Raw genomic sequence first — 14803 nt, forward strand, 5'->3', positions numbered from 1 at the left:
GCGGATGCATGCAACACCCGCTGAGTGTCATTAAACAGCTTGAAAGATCAAAGACAATTTTTTTATATAACTGACTGGAATCGCCTGAAAGAAGAAAGTCATATACACCTAGGATGACTTGAGAATGAGTAATTTATGGGCTAATTTTAATTTTTGGGTGAACTAACCCTTTAATGTTATGCTCTAAGTTGGTGTAAGCAACATTTTCAAATAAATAAAGTGCTTTTCCGATTACATTCGGCACCAGGCACTGAAGTAAATCATACTCGGCAAAGCATCGAATAGCAGAAAATAGGCTGCATGTACTCAGCATTAGAATACAGAAGTAAGTCCCATATTTTGTGCTTACAGTATCATGTATACATCATTTTGTTTTTCACAAGTGTGAAAGCTTCATATAACAACAGATACTTGAAAAATTTTAGGAGTAGGAGAGGTCCAAAATAATAAGTCCAAATAGGGCTTAAGAATTTACAGCAGGTACATTTTCTCAGTTCACCCGCCATTGAGATGGAGGCCAAACAGTTCATTCTGGACCCAGCGTACAGCCATTGAAGAAGAGCAGGACATGAACTCAAGAGCTAAGGGACAGGAAGCCAAGAATCCTAGACGACAATTAAGATAAAGCCATCTAGTCGACAGGCAGATTAAGGAATGCTTCATCAAAAGAGAGCAGGGCACCAAGCATGAATGCCTGCTGTTGGCATGTCTGTGTGCACAAGGCGGGACTCCCTCCCTCCAGCTTGACTCACATCTCACCCACTGTCTCTTCCAAAACAAAACACAGCAGCAGGGAGAGTCCAGACAGGGAGGACGCCAACCATTTGGATGTCAGCAGAGGCAAAACCGCCATTAGACTTAACTAAAGTGTCTTGTAATTTATTATCGTCTCTTTGTCCTCGTTTAGCAACTAAAATGCAGACATTCCTTAACAACCTGGCAGTGTAGCAGCTGTCAGACCGAGACTATAAACACCAGCATGGCTTATTACGCCATTTACTGCCAACTCCGCATCCAGAGCGCATCAACACGACACAGGTGTATGTCGAAACATCCTTCAGTGTCTCCGCTTGAATCTTTTGAATGCAAACAGAACAGTTAACTCGTTTTCTGAAATTTAATGTCCAGGTAATATAACAAACACAAATTATAGTCTATATGTATATTACATTTCTTAAAAATGAAAAAATATATATTTTTAAATAACTGTAGAAACACGTCGTCACAGTTTGTGAAAAGGGTCCATTGGCCATATTTAGGTTACACAACTCCCATTAACTGCAGAATATATAAAAATCTATTTTTTAAAAACTACTGTCCAAAAGATACTTGTGCCTGAATGATATTTGACGCTTTCCAAGACTTTGAGAGCGCTTAAAAAAAGAATACTGTGTGGGGTTGACAATGAAAGCAATGTACTTTACTCATCCACTCCTGTTGTGCAATCCTTGATTTGTTCAGTTCATTCCTGGCCAAAGAAAGCATTTGTCACTCAATCTATTTTCTAGCATGAATCAGAGAGAGTGGCTGTCAAGCCAAAGTATAGTACAAAGGTCACGAGGATGTGAGCTGCACGGCAAACACTTCATGTGCTTAATACTAGCTCCTCGGCTTCATTTAGTTAAATTTAAACCAGCTATTCCCTAGTGAATACATTATACAGTTCATGTAAACAACGAATGTCCAGAGACATGCTTAAAGGAAACTACTTATGTGTCTATGGCTCAGGCACAAGAATGCTGATGTTTGTGTCTATATTGCATGTCTGTATCTCTTCTGCAATCACAGTAATGTATACTTCACTCACTCTATGTTGGCTCTGTGCTTTTCCAGCAGGACATTCCTTTAGCAAAGACTGAATGATTTACAAGAGTTTAATGGAAACAGCAAGTGCAGCTACGGACTGCTAGATCATCACACTTTTAATCTGAGAACTATCCTGCACCGAGATCTCAACGCACTTTACCTATATGGCAGTAAAAACCAATAATCCATTCAGTTATGGGTGAACTAATTCCCTTTGCTGTGTTTTTCACACTTCTACTATACAAGCATGAATATTAAGACAAGGAAAACAGTAAAACTTTGCTCAGTGCACCATCAGAGACTACACTTTCAAGAACACAGAGGAAACTGTGAAGACAAGCAAATCAGAAGTCAACACTTGTCAGCTTCTTCTGTTAGCCATTAAAGCTGGCATACTGAACTAGTTTAGGAACAAGGGCTCATTAATAGGTTCCAAATGATATTTTGCTCCTCCTTATGTGATCTTTTGTCATGTGGTGACTCGTACACAAAGACCACCCACGTTTTTTAGTAGTCTACATAGGCGCCACAGTGTTACAGTTTTTTATGGACCTGACTCAGGATAGATGTCATTTAATTTGATGCAGAAGCTATGAAAAAAAAAATCACAGTGCAGTCCATTGGATGGGTTGTACTTCTGTACTTTGGTGTTGATTGTTCAGACATAAAATAATCTGTCGGCTGTCATCGTTAACGCATGCGATTAAGACCAAAGTCTTTTGGTTTACTTTGCTGGATATAGCAAACGATGACAAAATAAACATTTGAAACAAGATAAATGGTCTATGCTTAATTTCATGAAGCGTGCGATTAATCACAGAAAAAGGATGTGATTAGATTAAAAATTGTAATCAATTGAGAGCCCTAAAATAAAAAAATATATATATATAAATATAAATTAAAAATAAATAAATATAAATTAAAAATAAATTAATACAAATTTAAATATATATATATATATATATAAATAAATAAAAAAAATATTTTAAAAATGATATATATATATATATATATATAGTCATAGGACAAAAAACTCTGGAAAACATGGTGAAAATTAACCAGCTTAAAGCTGTGTGAAATTCACCCTTTTTTGCATCATGGTAAAGGGATGGTTCATCCAAAAATCTAAATTATGTCATAATTCCAAACCTCTAAGACTTTCTTTCTTCTGCGAAACACAAAAGAAAATATTTTGAAGAATGTTGGAAACCAACCAACTTTTGATCCCATTGACTTTTCAAATGATTTCTCAAAATCTTTTCTTTTATGTTCCACAGAAGAAAGAAACTCATACAGTAAAGACATGATGTTGAATAAATGACAATATTAATTTATGGGTGAACCACCCTTTTAAATATGCCATCTTCCCTGAGCTCCAAGTTTATACCTGCACTTTATTTAAATCCTTTTATTCTTAGGTCAATAAACTTGTAACCAATGTAAATTGAAACTAAATTCAACACTGAACATGGAAGATAATAAAACACATTGTATGTTTGGTTTTGTGATATAGCCTGTCAGAGACAATTGGTAGGTCTTATGCAGAGACAAAAGTGAATGAATATAGATTCATTTTGCAGGCCCACTGCCCAAAGAGTGAATGAAAATGGGGGTGGCGATGCTGGTTTAGGGTAGTTTCTTACACAGCGGGCACCGTGCGACAGGGAGAAAACTTCCCTCAGTGTGAGAAGTCAGCTTGAACATGCTCCCACAGATCAGAGCCTAACTCAATAAAAAAAGAAAAGGGGTAACTGCGAAGTCTGCCTTTGGGAATTGAAATGTAATGAAATAAAAGAAATTAACAACAGACGAGAAAGAAAGCAGGCCCAGGAATAGCTTTTGGAAAGGAAAAAGCCTGGAAATGCACCGGCAACAGGGATCTACATCGCTCATTCACACACAAATGAATATACAGCTCATTGTGGCAAGCTCCCCCTCCACACACACACACACATATATGTGGAGTGAAGGTCAAGTGGAAACAGGCAGAGGGTTTTTCGATCAGCAAGCTGCTAAACACAATTGCAGATGTGAAAAAGATAAATAGAAAAACACACTGGCAGTGATCACGTTGTGCTTACCAAAGTACTCAGCCTTTGGCTGGGCGTCCATCTCCTTTTCCAGGCGTTCAGTTAGAGCTTCTAATTTGATTTCAGCCGCAGATGGCCCCTGATCTGTCTGTACATGGAGGGTCTGGCATGGCAGCTTGAGCGCACGAGAAGGGCTGGAAGACTCATCATGGGGCGACTCAACAGGGGCCGCCGGTGTAGAAGCGGGCACTGATGTGTTACCGGGTGCAGTGCTCTTGGGTTGGGGTGGCTCACCTTGCTTCCCTGCATGGGACAATGGAGGTTGGGTCACATGGGTAGCGGAGGGGGTGCCAGTATTATGAGCTCCCCCATTTTGATATGTCGGTCCACTGGCAGACCAAAGGGCAGAGTCTGGTTGGCAGTGCTGCCCAGGGCTAACTTGTTGAGGCTGGTGATATGCATCCCTGTATGTTCCTGTGGGCGACTGAGAGGGAGACTTCCCTGTTTGAGGGAATCCCTGAGACACTGGGGAATAATTCTGACCCGCTCCAGGTGAGCTAGAAGAGGAGGAACTGTTCGAGAAAGGAGACGATGGCGTCTGAGACGGGTAACCGCTTCTTGACGCCCATGTGCCAGGGGGGCTGGTAGAGGGTGCCGATCGCGCTGGCACTGGTATTGGGTTAACAGCATTCCCAGTCTCCTTAATGTCATAAGCCCTGTTGCTGGATCCATCATGTAAGATGACCGAATGGTGTTTTTGTCCTTCGTAAAATATGTATGGAGTCACACTGGCAGTGCCAACCACTGGCCCAGACATGATGGGTGGTTTGGCTGCTGCTTCACCAACCTGTCTATAACCATTGATGGGTGGTCTGTCTTTGGTGTAAAATGAGTTATCTGATACTTTCGAATGACTTCCATTGATCCTTGCTGCCAGACTGTTTCTTGCCATCTCCTCTTGCTGCTTCTGCATGTGTATTTTAGCCATTTTTGAGGCAAAAACTTTCCTGGTTTCTTCAAAATCCGGGTTGTTACCCGCATCTCTCTTCACGCGAAATAAGCCGTCCTTCGATGCTTCATACATGTTCAAGTCCTCGATGAATTTACTCGCCTCAAGTCCCAAATCCCCGTATTTATCCATGTCTGCAACTGGAAACGCGCACGGAAAGACTCAGAAAGTAAGTTTTTAAACGGGGAACAGCTGCTCAAACTCATTCACCTGTGAAAAGCCACGAATAAGATCACTTAGAACTGCAAAAGCCAAGAGAAGAGATTAGGTTTCCACACAGACAACATCACACGATACAGCTTAAATCCACTAAAATAGCCGACCCGCAAAAACAAGTGACCAAGCGTGACTTTCGGAGGCAGCTCTCCGTGTAAATTGAATGAAACTCGGCTGAAACTCTACAATGTAACGAACTAAACCCCACAGTGGCCGAGAGCGAGGTTAAGCTGCTCGTCGGTGAACTCCTCACAGAGAGAGACCGAGCGACTCTGAACGAAGAAGCGCGAGACTCTGTTTTCTGCAGTTCACGAGCGCGCTAAGAGAGAGAGAAAATGATCCGCGTGCAGTTTATTCTCACGGATCCCCATGCTAAATAACCAAGCGAACGTTTTAAGCGGTTTAGAGAGCTTGTACTTGAAAGAGACGTGTAAAGACTCTGCTGCCGTGTGGTTGTGTTGTAATTTCACATGATTAAAGTAGACTGAAGAGAATTTGCTCACCACGAGACGTGTGGAAATAATCCAGCACTTCATTTGATATATTATAGTGAATTTGACATCTTGAGATGAAGTCAACTTTTTTTCTGTTGTGCAAAACACGGGGACAAGCAAAATCCCAGTGTTTTCATAAGAATGAGCCTGATTCATTCATTCAGGCTATGATTATATAATCAAAGAATGATTAAATAAAAGGTTTTCATTGAAATGTACACTTTTCTCGTTTAGCCCCAACAATTCAAATTTCATCATTTATTGTCCCTTCTATCATTCCCAACCTGTAGCTACTTTCTTTCTTCCAAATCATATTTAACGATAAACCTTGCCAAGCTTAAAAAATGACAAAAAATGCACCATACATGCTAGCTATTTTTCCATTACCTACTTCAAGTCATTCAATATAGCTCTGTGTGATGAACAGACCACAAGTTACAGTCTTTCCTCTTTAGCTTTCAAATCTTTCAAAGCAATACATAACTCAATTATGCATAATAGGCCTATTAAAATGCCTCATAATGTAAAACTATTATATACAATGTAGCCAAACCACGGTGTTGTGAAGAGGAAAGTGAAGTGATGGATAACACAACTCATGAGATCAACTCCACAAGCCAAACATTCCTCAGCAACATTATCTGCGGTGTGAAGTGGGACAGAAATGCTTTCCCCTATCAGCACACACCTCACCCGTCCCACAACATTACATGCAGTCGTCCCTTAAAGTATGTTTTTTGCATTAGCTACAAATAATAAAAGTGTCATCTGCACTAAAATGCTGCATGGCCTTTTTTTTTAAACTAACTTTACTTTTTTCCATACTTTTATTAATTTTATTCAACTGATTTTTTTTTGTCAGTTGCCCTCACGTTTTCAAAGGTGTTCATCACAGTAACTATGAACATGTTCCAATGTTTCACACTTCTCTTCACTTTGAGAATTATGTTTTATCATTTTAAACCCAGCTTTTTTAGTGAGAAGTTTTGCTTGCAAAAGTATTTTCTTGCTAGAAATAAAATTCCACTTGGTTAGATATTTTGTATCTGCAACAACATTCAGACATTCGTAAGTGTACTTTTTGGGGCCACTGTAGAGCTGTTGACAATGGTTATGCATTATTAGACCAGTATTGACATACAGTTGTCTCTAACAGTCTGAGAGCTGTTATCAGTATACATTTGAGTAAAAAGTTGATTATAAAAATGTACATGAATTTTTGAATTTCCTGATGATCATGTTCTCCATTGTGCAAAATGCATCTTGTGCTTCAATCAAAGCAAGAAAATCTGACCGTTTGCATGATCAATTACACTACTTAAAGGGGTCATATGATGCGATTTCAATTTTTCCTTTCTCTTTGGAGTGTTACAAGCTCTTGGTGCATAAAGAAGATCTGTAAAGTTGCAAAGACTAAAGTCTCAAATCCAAAGAGATATTCTTTATAAAAGTTAAGAGTCAACCACGCCTACCTAAAACCCCTCATTCTAACACGCCCCCACATATCTACCTCACGATGTGGGAAGATTTGCATAACGCCGCCCAAATGTTCACACTGGTCGCTGAGGAAATACAATAACTTCGTCCTGTGGATCGCCGGATCGGCTTTCACCGTGGACGAAGCGGAGTCCAGCCTGGGGTCGTCACATGTGGTTGCCGCAAGCTCCTTCGTCGAATCCGCTGGCCGCGCCGTTCTCAAGTCGCCGGTGACACTTTTTCGTTGTGAAAGCGAAACTACTTTGTTTGGTCTTGGTTTTGGTTACCATTGAATTCCATTTTATGTTCAACAAAACGGAGACAATTCTCAAGATATCTTGTTTCATATTTCTATGGAACAAAGAAACTCTTACAGGTTTGGAACGACATGAAGGTGAGAAAATTACAGAATTTAAATTTTTGGGTGAACTATCCCTTTAAACTCAAATATTCGCAATAGTATTAGTGCTGCTTGCTTTAGCAAACACAAATAATAACAGAAACGAGAAAAACTTGAACATATGAATGCCGTACAAAAAGACACAATACACAGGAAATTAACACTCTAAAAATATCAAGCCATCTGGGACACAAAAAAAAATAAATCAAATCCCTTCCTGCTTTTAAAGTCAGCACTTTTGTGGGACTTCTGGGAAATTATTCTTCAGTGTTTTATTAGTGAGTCACTTATATAAGGCCATAAGGGACAGCAGAGGGGATCGATTTCAGACTGAATTATGTGTGTGGTTACTGAGTAACAGGGCAAAAAATATTTCCAAACAACAGAGGTACTGTCAGCGAGTGTCCCAGGACGTCAATACCCTAAAGGCATACCATTACATTTGGCATGAAAGGCTTCCTTTATGCCCGTTCCCAACTTATTGTTCCCTCAAGTACTGAGAAACATACTCTCTGATGCATTTGGAGAAGGTCAGACACTCAACACATAAAGCAACACAGACGAAACAGTTAGTAAGACGCTAACTCGAGTGCGGTGTCAGTGTGCGTTGTGTCATTTGGTTGGGCTGCAGAGACTGAGAAAAGGGGCCAAATTACTCTGGTGTTGAAATGTGATGGCTCAAGTCTCTCCGTTCTCATTTCCAAAGGGAATGATGGGCATTCCTAAAGCTGTCTAACAGTAATCTTATAAAAGAGGGATCTATTCGTTAGCTTCAGTTAATAGCTCTGCGGTTTCACATGGTGTGTTCTGAAAGTTCACTAAAAATGGAAATATGGTTTCAGCTGTTAGGCTCCTTAACTTCAAATTAAAAGGATAGCTCACCCAAAATATATGATTCCATTTTATTGCTATATAGATCATTTTTAACAAATTCTGTCATCATTTATTTACTCACCCTTGTGTTACCATTTTGGTTACCATTGACCTCCATTGTAAAGACAAAAAAGAAAAGATCTTATTTTATATTCCACAGAACAAAGAAAGAAAGTTCAAAGAAGCAAATTCAGATCTGCCTCCATACAATCAACAACCGACGCACAGAATCAAGTCCATGGCCTACTTTTTTTCTTCTTCTTTGATAAACCGCTTCACTCACATGCAAGTCACAAGTTGTGGAAAAAAAATCTATAACTTGACTTTAATGTGCATGTGCATTATATGAAGCAGCTTGAAAAACACTAAACCTAAATGTATGATACCATTTTATTTCTGATTTACATTTATTCATTTAGCAGACACTTTTATCCAAAGCGACTTACAATATTTGGCTTGTTATTGCAACATAGGCTTAGCCAACAGTATTGAAGATTTTAGTATTTTGCCTATTCGAGAAGATCCACTACAAACTGTACTTGCTTGTCTATTATCAGAGCACAAACTGGTAAAAGCGCTTGCACACAGTCAATCTCTTTGATGGATAGAAATGTGTATATGTGTTTTGGGGGTGTGGTTGGAGCAAGATAAGCACACTTTGAAAGTAATTCTTATTGGTCAATACGTAGACGCACATTAGAGCTGCATTAACAATTTCTCAAATTTTGGTTGCATGACAGAGTGTAACTTTTTGCATTCTTAAAAATTTACAAATTGATTCAATGTATTATTTATCATTTATTTGTGACATTTACAAGCAATTTCTGAGTGAAAATTGTTTCAAAGTAAGTCCTACACCAATTTTTTTATAGTATACTTGTGATGCAACACCCCCACCGAAATAATTTGCTTCACAGTGCTTGATCTTGTGTAATCTTTAGTGTTCATGTGCTCTAACACCACAACCAGGATGGTCAAGACCTAAAGTGAAGTGTTCATGTCCCATACAGGACAGTGATTCACCTAAACCAGTGTTTGATGAGCTTAGGGTTATGAGACCCAGCAGGAATCCCACACTGTAAAAAATGACAGTGAATTTAACGGTAAAAGACTGTAAAAATGCTACAGTAAAAACCTGTTAAATGGTTAACGGTAAATTCCCCTACTATATACGGTGAAAAACTGTATTGGACATTACATGTATTGGACATTAATTTTACAGTAGTATACCGTTTTTGGAAGTGAAAAGACTTACCGTAATTACCGTAAATTGACATTCCCAGAATTCCCTGCGTTACATTTCAAATTTGATGTTTTTTTGTTAAAATAACTAGGTTTCTTCTTAGTTTTTTCTTATCAGTTTTGTATATTAGGGTTGTGTGTTACACCTAATGTTGTTAAATTAATGTTTATTGCATTATTTCAGTTTCATGTGTGTTACCGTGATGCTGTTTAGTGTTTGTGTGAATGACGCTGTGCACCTTCTATATATGTTATTATTTAAAAGCTGCTTGTGATGGGCTTTGGTTCATCATGTGACTTTCTCATCACCTCCTGCATTTGGTGGTTATCAGCGTATTATAAAGGTACAAAACAGATTTCAGTACTTCAAGAGGTTGGTATATTAACATTATATCAGTTAATGAAATTACGGTATTTAACTGTAAATTTCAGTTTAAAAACGTTGCTACCGTATTTTTACGGTAATTTTTTTTTACCGTTCATTTTACTGAATTTTTTTTACAGTGCACTGTTGTCTGAAAGCACAGCATGATCTCCACATCTCCATTTAAGGCAGTGCAGGTCTGTTCGAGGTGTTGTGATGTCAGGCTAAAACTGGCCATTCAGAAATAGCTCGCTACCAAACACTAACACTGCCAGACCAGCCTAGAGTCTGTGACGACGAGGGCAAAACATGTATCCTATTAACCTGCAAATTGCCTAAAATCCTCTTTATTTAGCAACAAAGAGCAAAGCCATTTTCATTTTCAACTCGACAAGAACATCTTGTAAAACTGAAAAGTTACTCAGTACACCATGTCCTTATTTGTTCACTTTTCAAAAATCCTTCAGTGATGTGGCTCTTTGGATATCTGCGCCTTTTCACGCACGGTCCATTCTGGAAGTCCAGTAAGGCCCATCATGTCATTCGTCCACCAGAAAGTTGATGAGGGCCGTTCTGGGCGAGAGGATGGCCTTCTTAATGACCCGCTCAGAGAGCAGACGGGCACCCAGAGGGCTGTTCAGCACTAGCTCCTGAACCTTCTGTGCGTCCTGAGCCACTTCACGAGGTACAGATACACTCCCACACGCCTTATTATTGATCTGAGGACAAAACAGAGAGAATACTGATGCCATCTGAAAAACTAAAGATTAAACCAGCGGTTTTAGATTTTATACATTATTTCAAGCCAAAAAAAAGGTCAAACCTGGTAAAAGTCTGATTGATGCAAACGATGACAAACTAGATGGACATTTTCTGAAGACAACAAATCGTTAAATGGCGCAAAATTGGTTTGTTCTCCAAATATCAGTCCTTCATTCTTTTTTTGGCCATTTGATTGTCCGACAGGCAAAACTCATTTTGTGGGAAGTTGAGAGTTGTTTTCTTACTGGCCCAACTCTCAAAGAGTTCTTCATGGAGAAGACAATCCCAGAATTCATTGCAAGGAAATTTTTATTAGATGGAAACAGTTGGGCATGGACAGATGGAAAATGTTGGCGATAAATGTATTTATAAAATTAAAGAAAAATCTATTTTACCTGTGCCCTATGAGCTCAAAGTCTGTATTCTGCTCTCCAGATGTTTGTTTGTTTATTTAACACCATTAACAATTTTTCAGATTTTTCCCCCAATGTCTATTTTTTAAAAGAAATAAACACTTTTATTCAGCAAGGATGTTTTAAACTGATGAAAAGTGACAAACATTTATAATTCCTTATAACTGTTTTCAATTTTGATAATAATAATAATATAATCAGAAATATTAGAATGATTTCTGAAAGATCATGTGACACTGAAAACCAAAATAATCACTTCTGATCTCGCAGGAATAAATTACATTTCACAATATATTGAAATAGAAAAGAGTTTTTTTTTGTTTGTTTTTTTACATAGTAATAATATTTCACAATATCACACTATATTTCACAATTTTGATCAAATAAATTTTAGCTACTTAAAAACCTTTTAAAAAATCATGCAGACCCCAAACATTTGAACAGTAGCTATAATACACACACACACACGCATTATCATATTTTAACAATGTGTAAGTATGAATTATAAAGCAATGGAATTCATAATGGAAAATAGTAGTGCAATGGTGAGGAAGAAGATGGGGCAAAAAGAAAAGGATACAGAGGAAAATCTCAAGGCTTTGCAAAAGTGACACTCTTGTCACTGCAACTAAAATGTAAGAAAAGTGCTTTCAGAAATCAATTTGCTTTATTCCTGCCTGGTTTAAAACATCCTCAAAATGTCAAAATTCTCCGTCAGAGCTTTCTCTAGTGTGTAAACCTCTTTGTGCCCAGAAGTTCTTCTACAATCATGCTGGAGGACAAATAATGGTTTTGATAAAAGGTTTTCCTCTAGATCAGCAGTAGTGTTCGTTTTTTGAAGCTGAGTTACTGAGTGCTTGTGCCGTGTCTTGGGAGGACTAAACAAACCCTTTGAGGGTGGATACCTTGCTTTAGCATCTGTTGTTAGCATTGTGTGTGGGTTTGTGTGAAACTAAAGCTGGTCTTCTGGTGCATCTGCTCCTCAGTGTGTCTGTGGTGAAATGAAACGCACTCAGACAGCTGGACTGCATCATGGGAGAAAATCATCCCTGTTATTATGACTCCCAAAGTAGTTCAGCCACCCGCACAAAGCAGGGGATTCCCTCAAATACTGGCAGGCTGGTGCGAAGGGCGGGTGTAGCAAAGCCTTCTGGGTAGTACTTTTTCAAGCGAGTATGCAGTCAAATATCATGCTCATTTTGTTCCTTATTTGAAGGTGAAATTCATGATTTTATCCTTCTTCTTAACTGTTATGGTAGCGACATCTTTATCCCTTGTTGCCAAATAATGAGTATTGTGTGTGTGTCAAAAAATGTGGGTGAATATCGTTTCTGTGGACTTTCACAAAACATAAAAAAAAACAAAAACATGAAAATCTAATTTTTTGTTTGATTTACAGTAGTTGAGCTAGTTGGGTTTTGGCAATAAACATCTGGCAGCAGAAGATTCCACTAAACGTTTTCCCCCCCTCATAATTATAAGTTAAAATCTCTTAATTTTTGAGTTAACATCTTGCAATTCTGATGTTTTTATTTTTTTTCTCAAAATTGCAAGTTTATCTCATAATTCAGTTGTTTATCTTGAAACTCTCAGCGTACATCTGGCACTTCTGATTTGTTCACATGGATGAAAAGCAATTGTGAGAAGCAAACTTGTAGTTCTAATAAAGTCTCAACTGCAAGATGCAAATTCAGACTCAAAATTGCAAGATATAAACTTGGAATTGCAAGAATTGCTCATTTTGTCCATAGTGGAAATGGGCTTCAATAGCTAACACAATACTTTAATGTACGTAATACAATACAAGCTCAAGAAATTGTAGTACACATATATATTAAGAAAAATAGTAAAAAGTTTCTTTTTTTATCTATACTTTGCAGTATATAAAATACTTATAACCAACATTTCCCATTTGTCATTTTGTTGCCATCAGTGGATTCTGGGATTGCCGCCTTCTGGATTTTGGACAAAACGAGATGGCTTAGAAGGCAGCATAAATATACCAATTTATACCAAGTTTTTTAAACAATGACAGATGCACGAGGGCAAGTAGAGACACACACTTGACCAAGTCCTTAAAAGACGGTCATGGAAAGAAGATTTCAGCCCCCAGATAGTTCAAGTCTGTAATAATCGTTCACTCGTCACGCCAAATTCAGAGGCCAATCCCTTCACACACGCACAAATTACAGAGAGCCTGTTCTGAAATACAGGCTTTTAAGTAGGAGGTAAGCACTTTCCCTTTGCCCTTTTCCCAGAGAACATCCTGTGCTGAATATTCTGCATACAAACATCCTGATGACACAGAAATATCGCAAATACACTGAGATAACGATTCGTTTGAGAGAAGGTTGTGTTTGTATGTGAAAAAAAACATATCAAGGAACACAAGGTAGTACTTTTTCAAGCGAGTATGCAGTCAAATATCATGCTCATTTTGTTCCTTATTTGAAGGTGAAATTCATGATTTTATCCTTCTTCTTAACTGTTATGGTAGCGACATCTTTATCCCTTGTTGCCAAATAATGAGTATTTTGAGTTAACATCTTGCAATTCTGATGTTTTTATTTTTTTTCTCAAAATTGCAAGTTTATCTCATAATTCAGTTGTTTATCTTGAAACTCTCAGCGTACATCTGGCAATTCTGATTTGTTCACATGGATGAAAAGCAATTGTGAGAAGCAAACTTGTAGTTCTAATAAAGTCTCAACTGCAAGATGCAAATTCAGACTCAAAATTGCAAGATATAAACTTGGAATTGCAAGAATTGCTCATTTTGTCCATAGTGGAAATGGGCTTCAATAGCTAACACAATACTTTAATGTACGTAATACAATACAAGCTCAAGAAATTGTAGTACACATATATATTAAGAAAAATAGTAAAAAGTTTCTTTTTTTATCTATACTTTGCAGTATATAAAATACTTATAACCAACATTTCCCATTTGTCATTTTGTTGCCATCAGTGGATTCTGGGATTGCCGCCTTCTGGATTTTGGACAAAACGAGATGGCTTAGAAGGCAGCATAAATATACCAATTTATACCAAGTTTTTTAAACAATGACAGATGCACGAGGGCAAGTAGAGACACACACTTGACCAAGTCCTTAAAAGACGGTCATGGAAAGAAGATTTCAGCCCCCAGATAGTTCAAGTCTGTAATAATCGTTCACTCGTCACGCCAAATTCAGAGGCCAATCCCTTCACACACGCACAAATTACAGAGAGCCTGTTCTGAAATACAGGCTTTTAAGTAGGAGGTAAGCACTTTCCCTTTGCCCTTTTCCCAGAGAACATCCTGTGCTGAATATTCTGCATACAAACATCCTGATGACACAGAAATATCGCAAATACACTGAGATAACGATTCGTTTGAGAGAAGGTTGTGTTTGTATGTGAAAAAAAACATATCAAGGAACACAAAATTAATACCCATGGCATTTGGGGTGTTTTCAGTACTCTCTCTCTGCTTTTCCCAGAGAACATCCTGTGCTGAATATTCTGCATACAAACATCCTGATGACACAGAAATATCGCAAATACACTGAGATAACGATTCGTTTGAGAGAAGGTTGTGTTTGTATGTGAAAAAAAACATATCAAGGAACACAAAATTAATACCCATGGCATTTGGGGTGTTTTCAGTACTCTCTCTCTCTGTGTGTGTGTGGGGGTGGGGGTGTGAGAGAGAGTGTGTGTGTGTGTGTGTGTGTGT

The 14803-nt window shown here is 38.2% G+C and overlaps 2 protein-coding genes across 2 annotated transcripts in view; both read right to left on the minus strand.

Moving 5' to 3' along the window:
- The window catches only part of LOC107562400 (probable leucine--tRNA ligase, mitochondrial), an 88083-nt gene that overhangs the window by 3570 nt on the left and 69710 nt on the right, over window positions 1-14803 (minus strand). Inside the window, exon 20 of the mRNA XM_016247036.1 lies at window positions 10209-10629. Coding sequence (XP_016102522.1) covers window positions 10450-10629 — 180 coding nt within the window. The 3' untranslated portion in view covers window positions 10209-10449. The remainder of the gene's footprint in view (window positions 1-10208; window positions 10630-14803) is intronic.
- LOC107562399 (LIM domain-containing protein 1-like) lies at window positions 997-5489 on the minus strand. Its single transcript, XM_016247035.1, has 2 exons — window positions 3888-5489; window positions 997-1076 (listed from the first exon to the last, which is right to left on the minus strand). Exons 1-2 carry the CDS (start codon window positions 4975-4977, stop codon window positions 997-999), a joined length of 1170 nt encoding a protein of 389 aa, XP_016102521.1. The 5' UTR covers window positions 4978-5489.

This window comes from Sinocyclocheilus grahami, unplaced genomic scaffold, assembly GCF_001515645.1.
Source record: "Sinocyclocheilus grahami isolate Dianchi unplaced genomic scaffold, SAMN03320097.WGS_v1.1 scaffold822.1, whole genome shotgun sequence".
In the NCBI taxonomy this organism is placed as follows: Eukaryota; Metazoa; Chordata; class Actinopteri; order Cypriniformes; family Cyprinidae; genus Sinocyclocheilus; species Sinocyclocheilus grahami.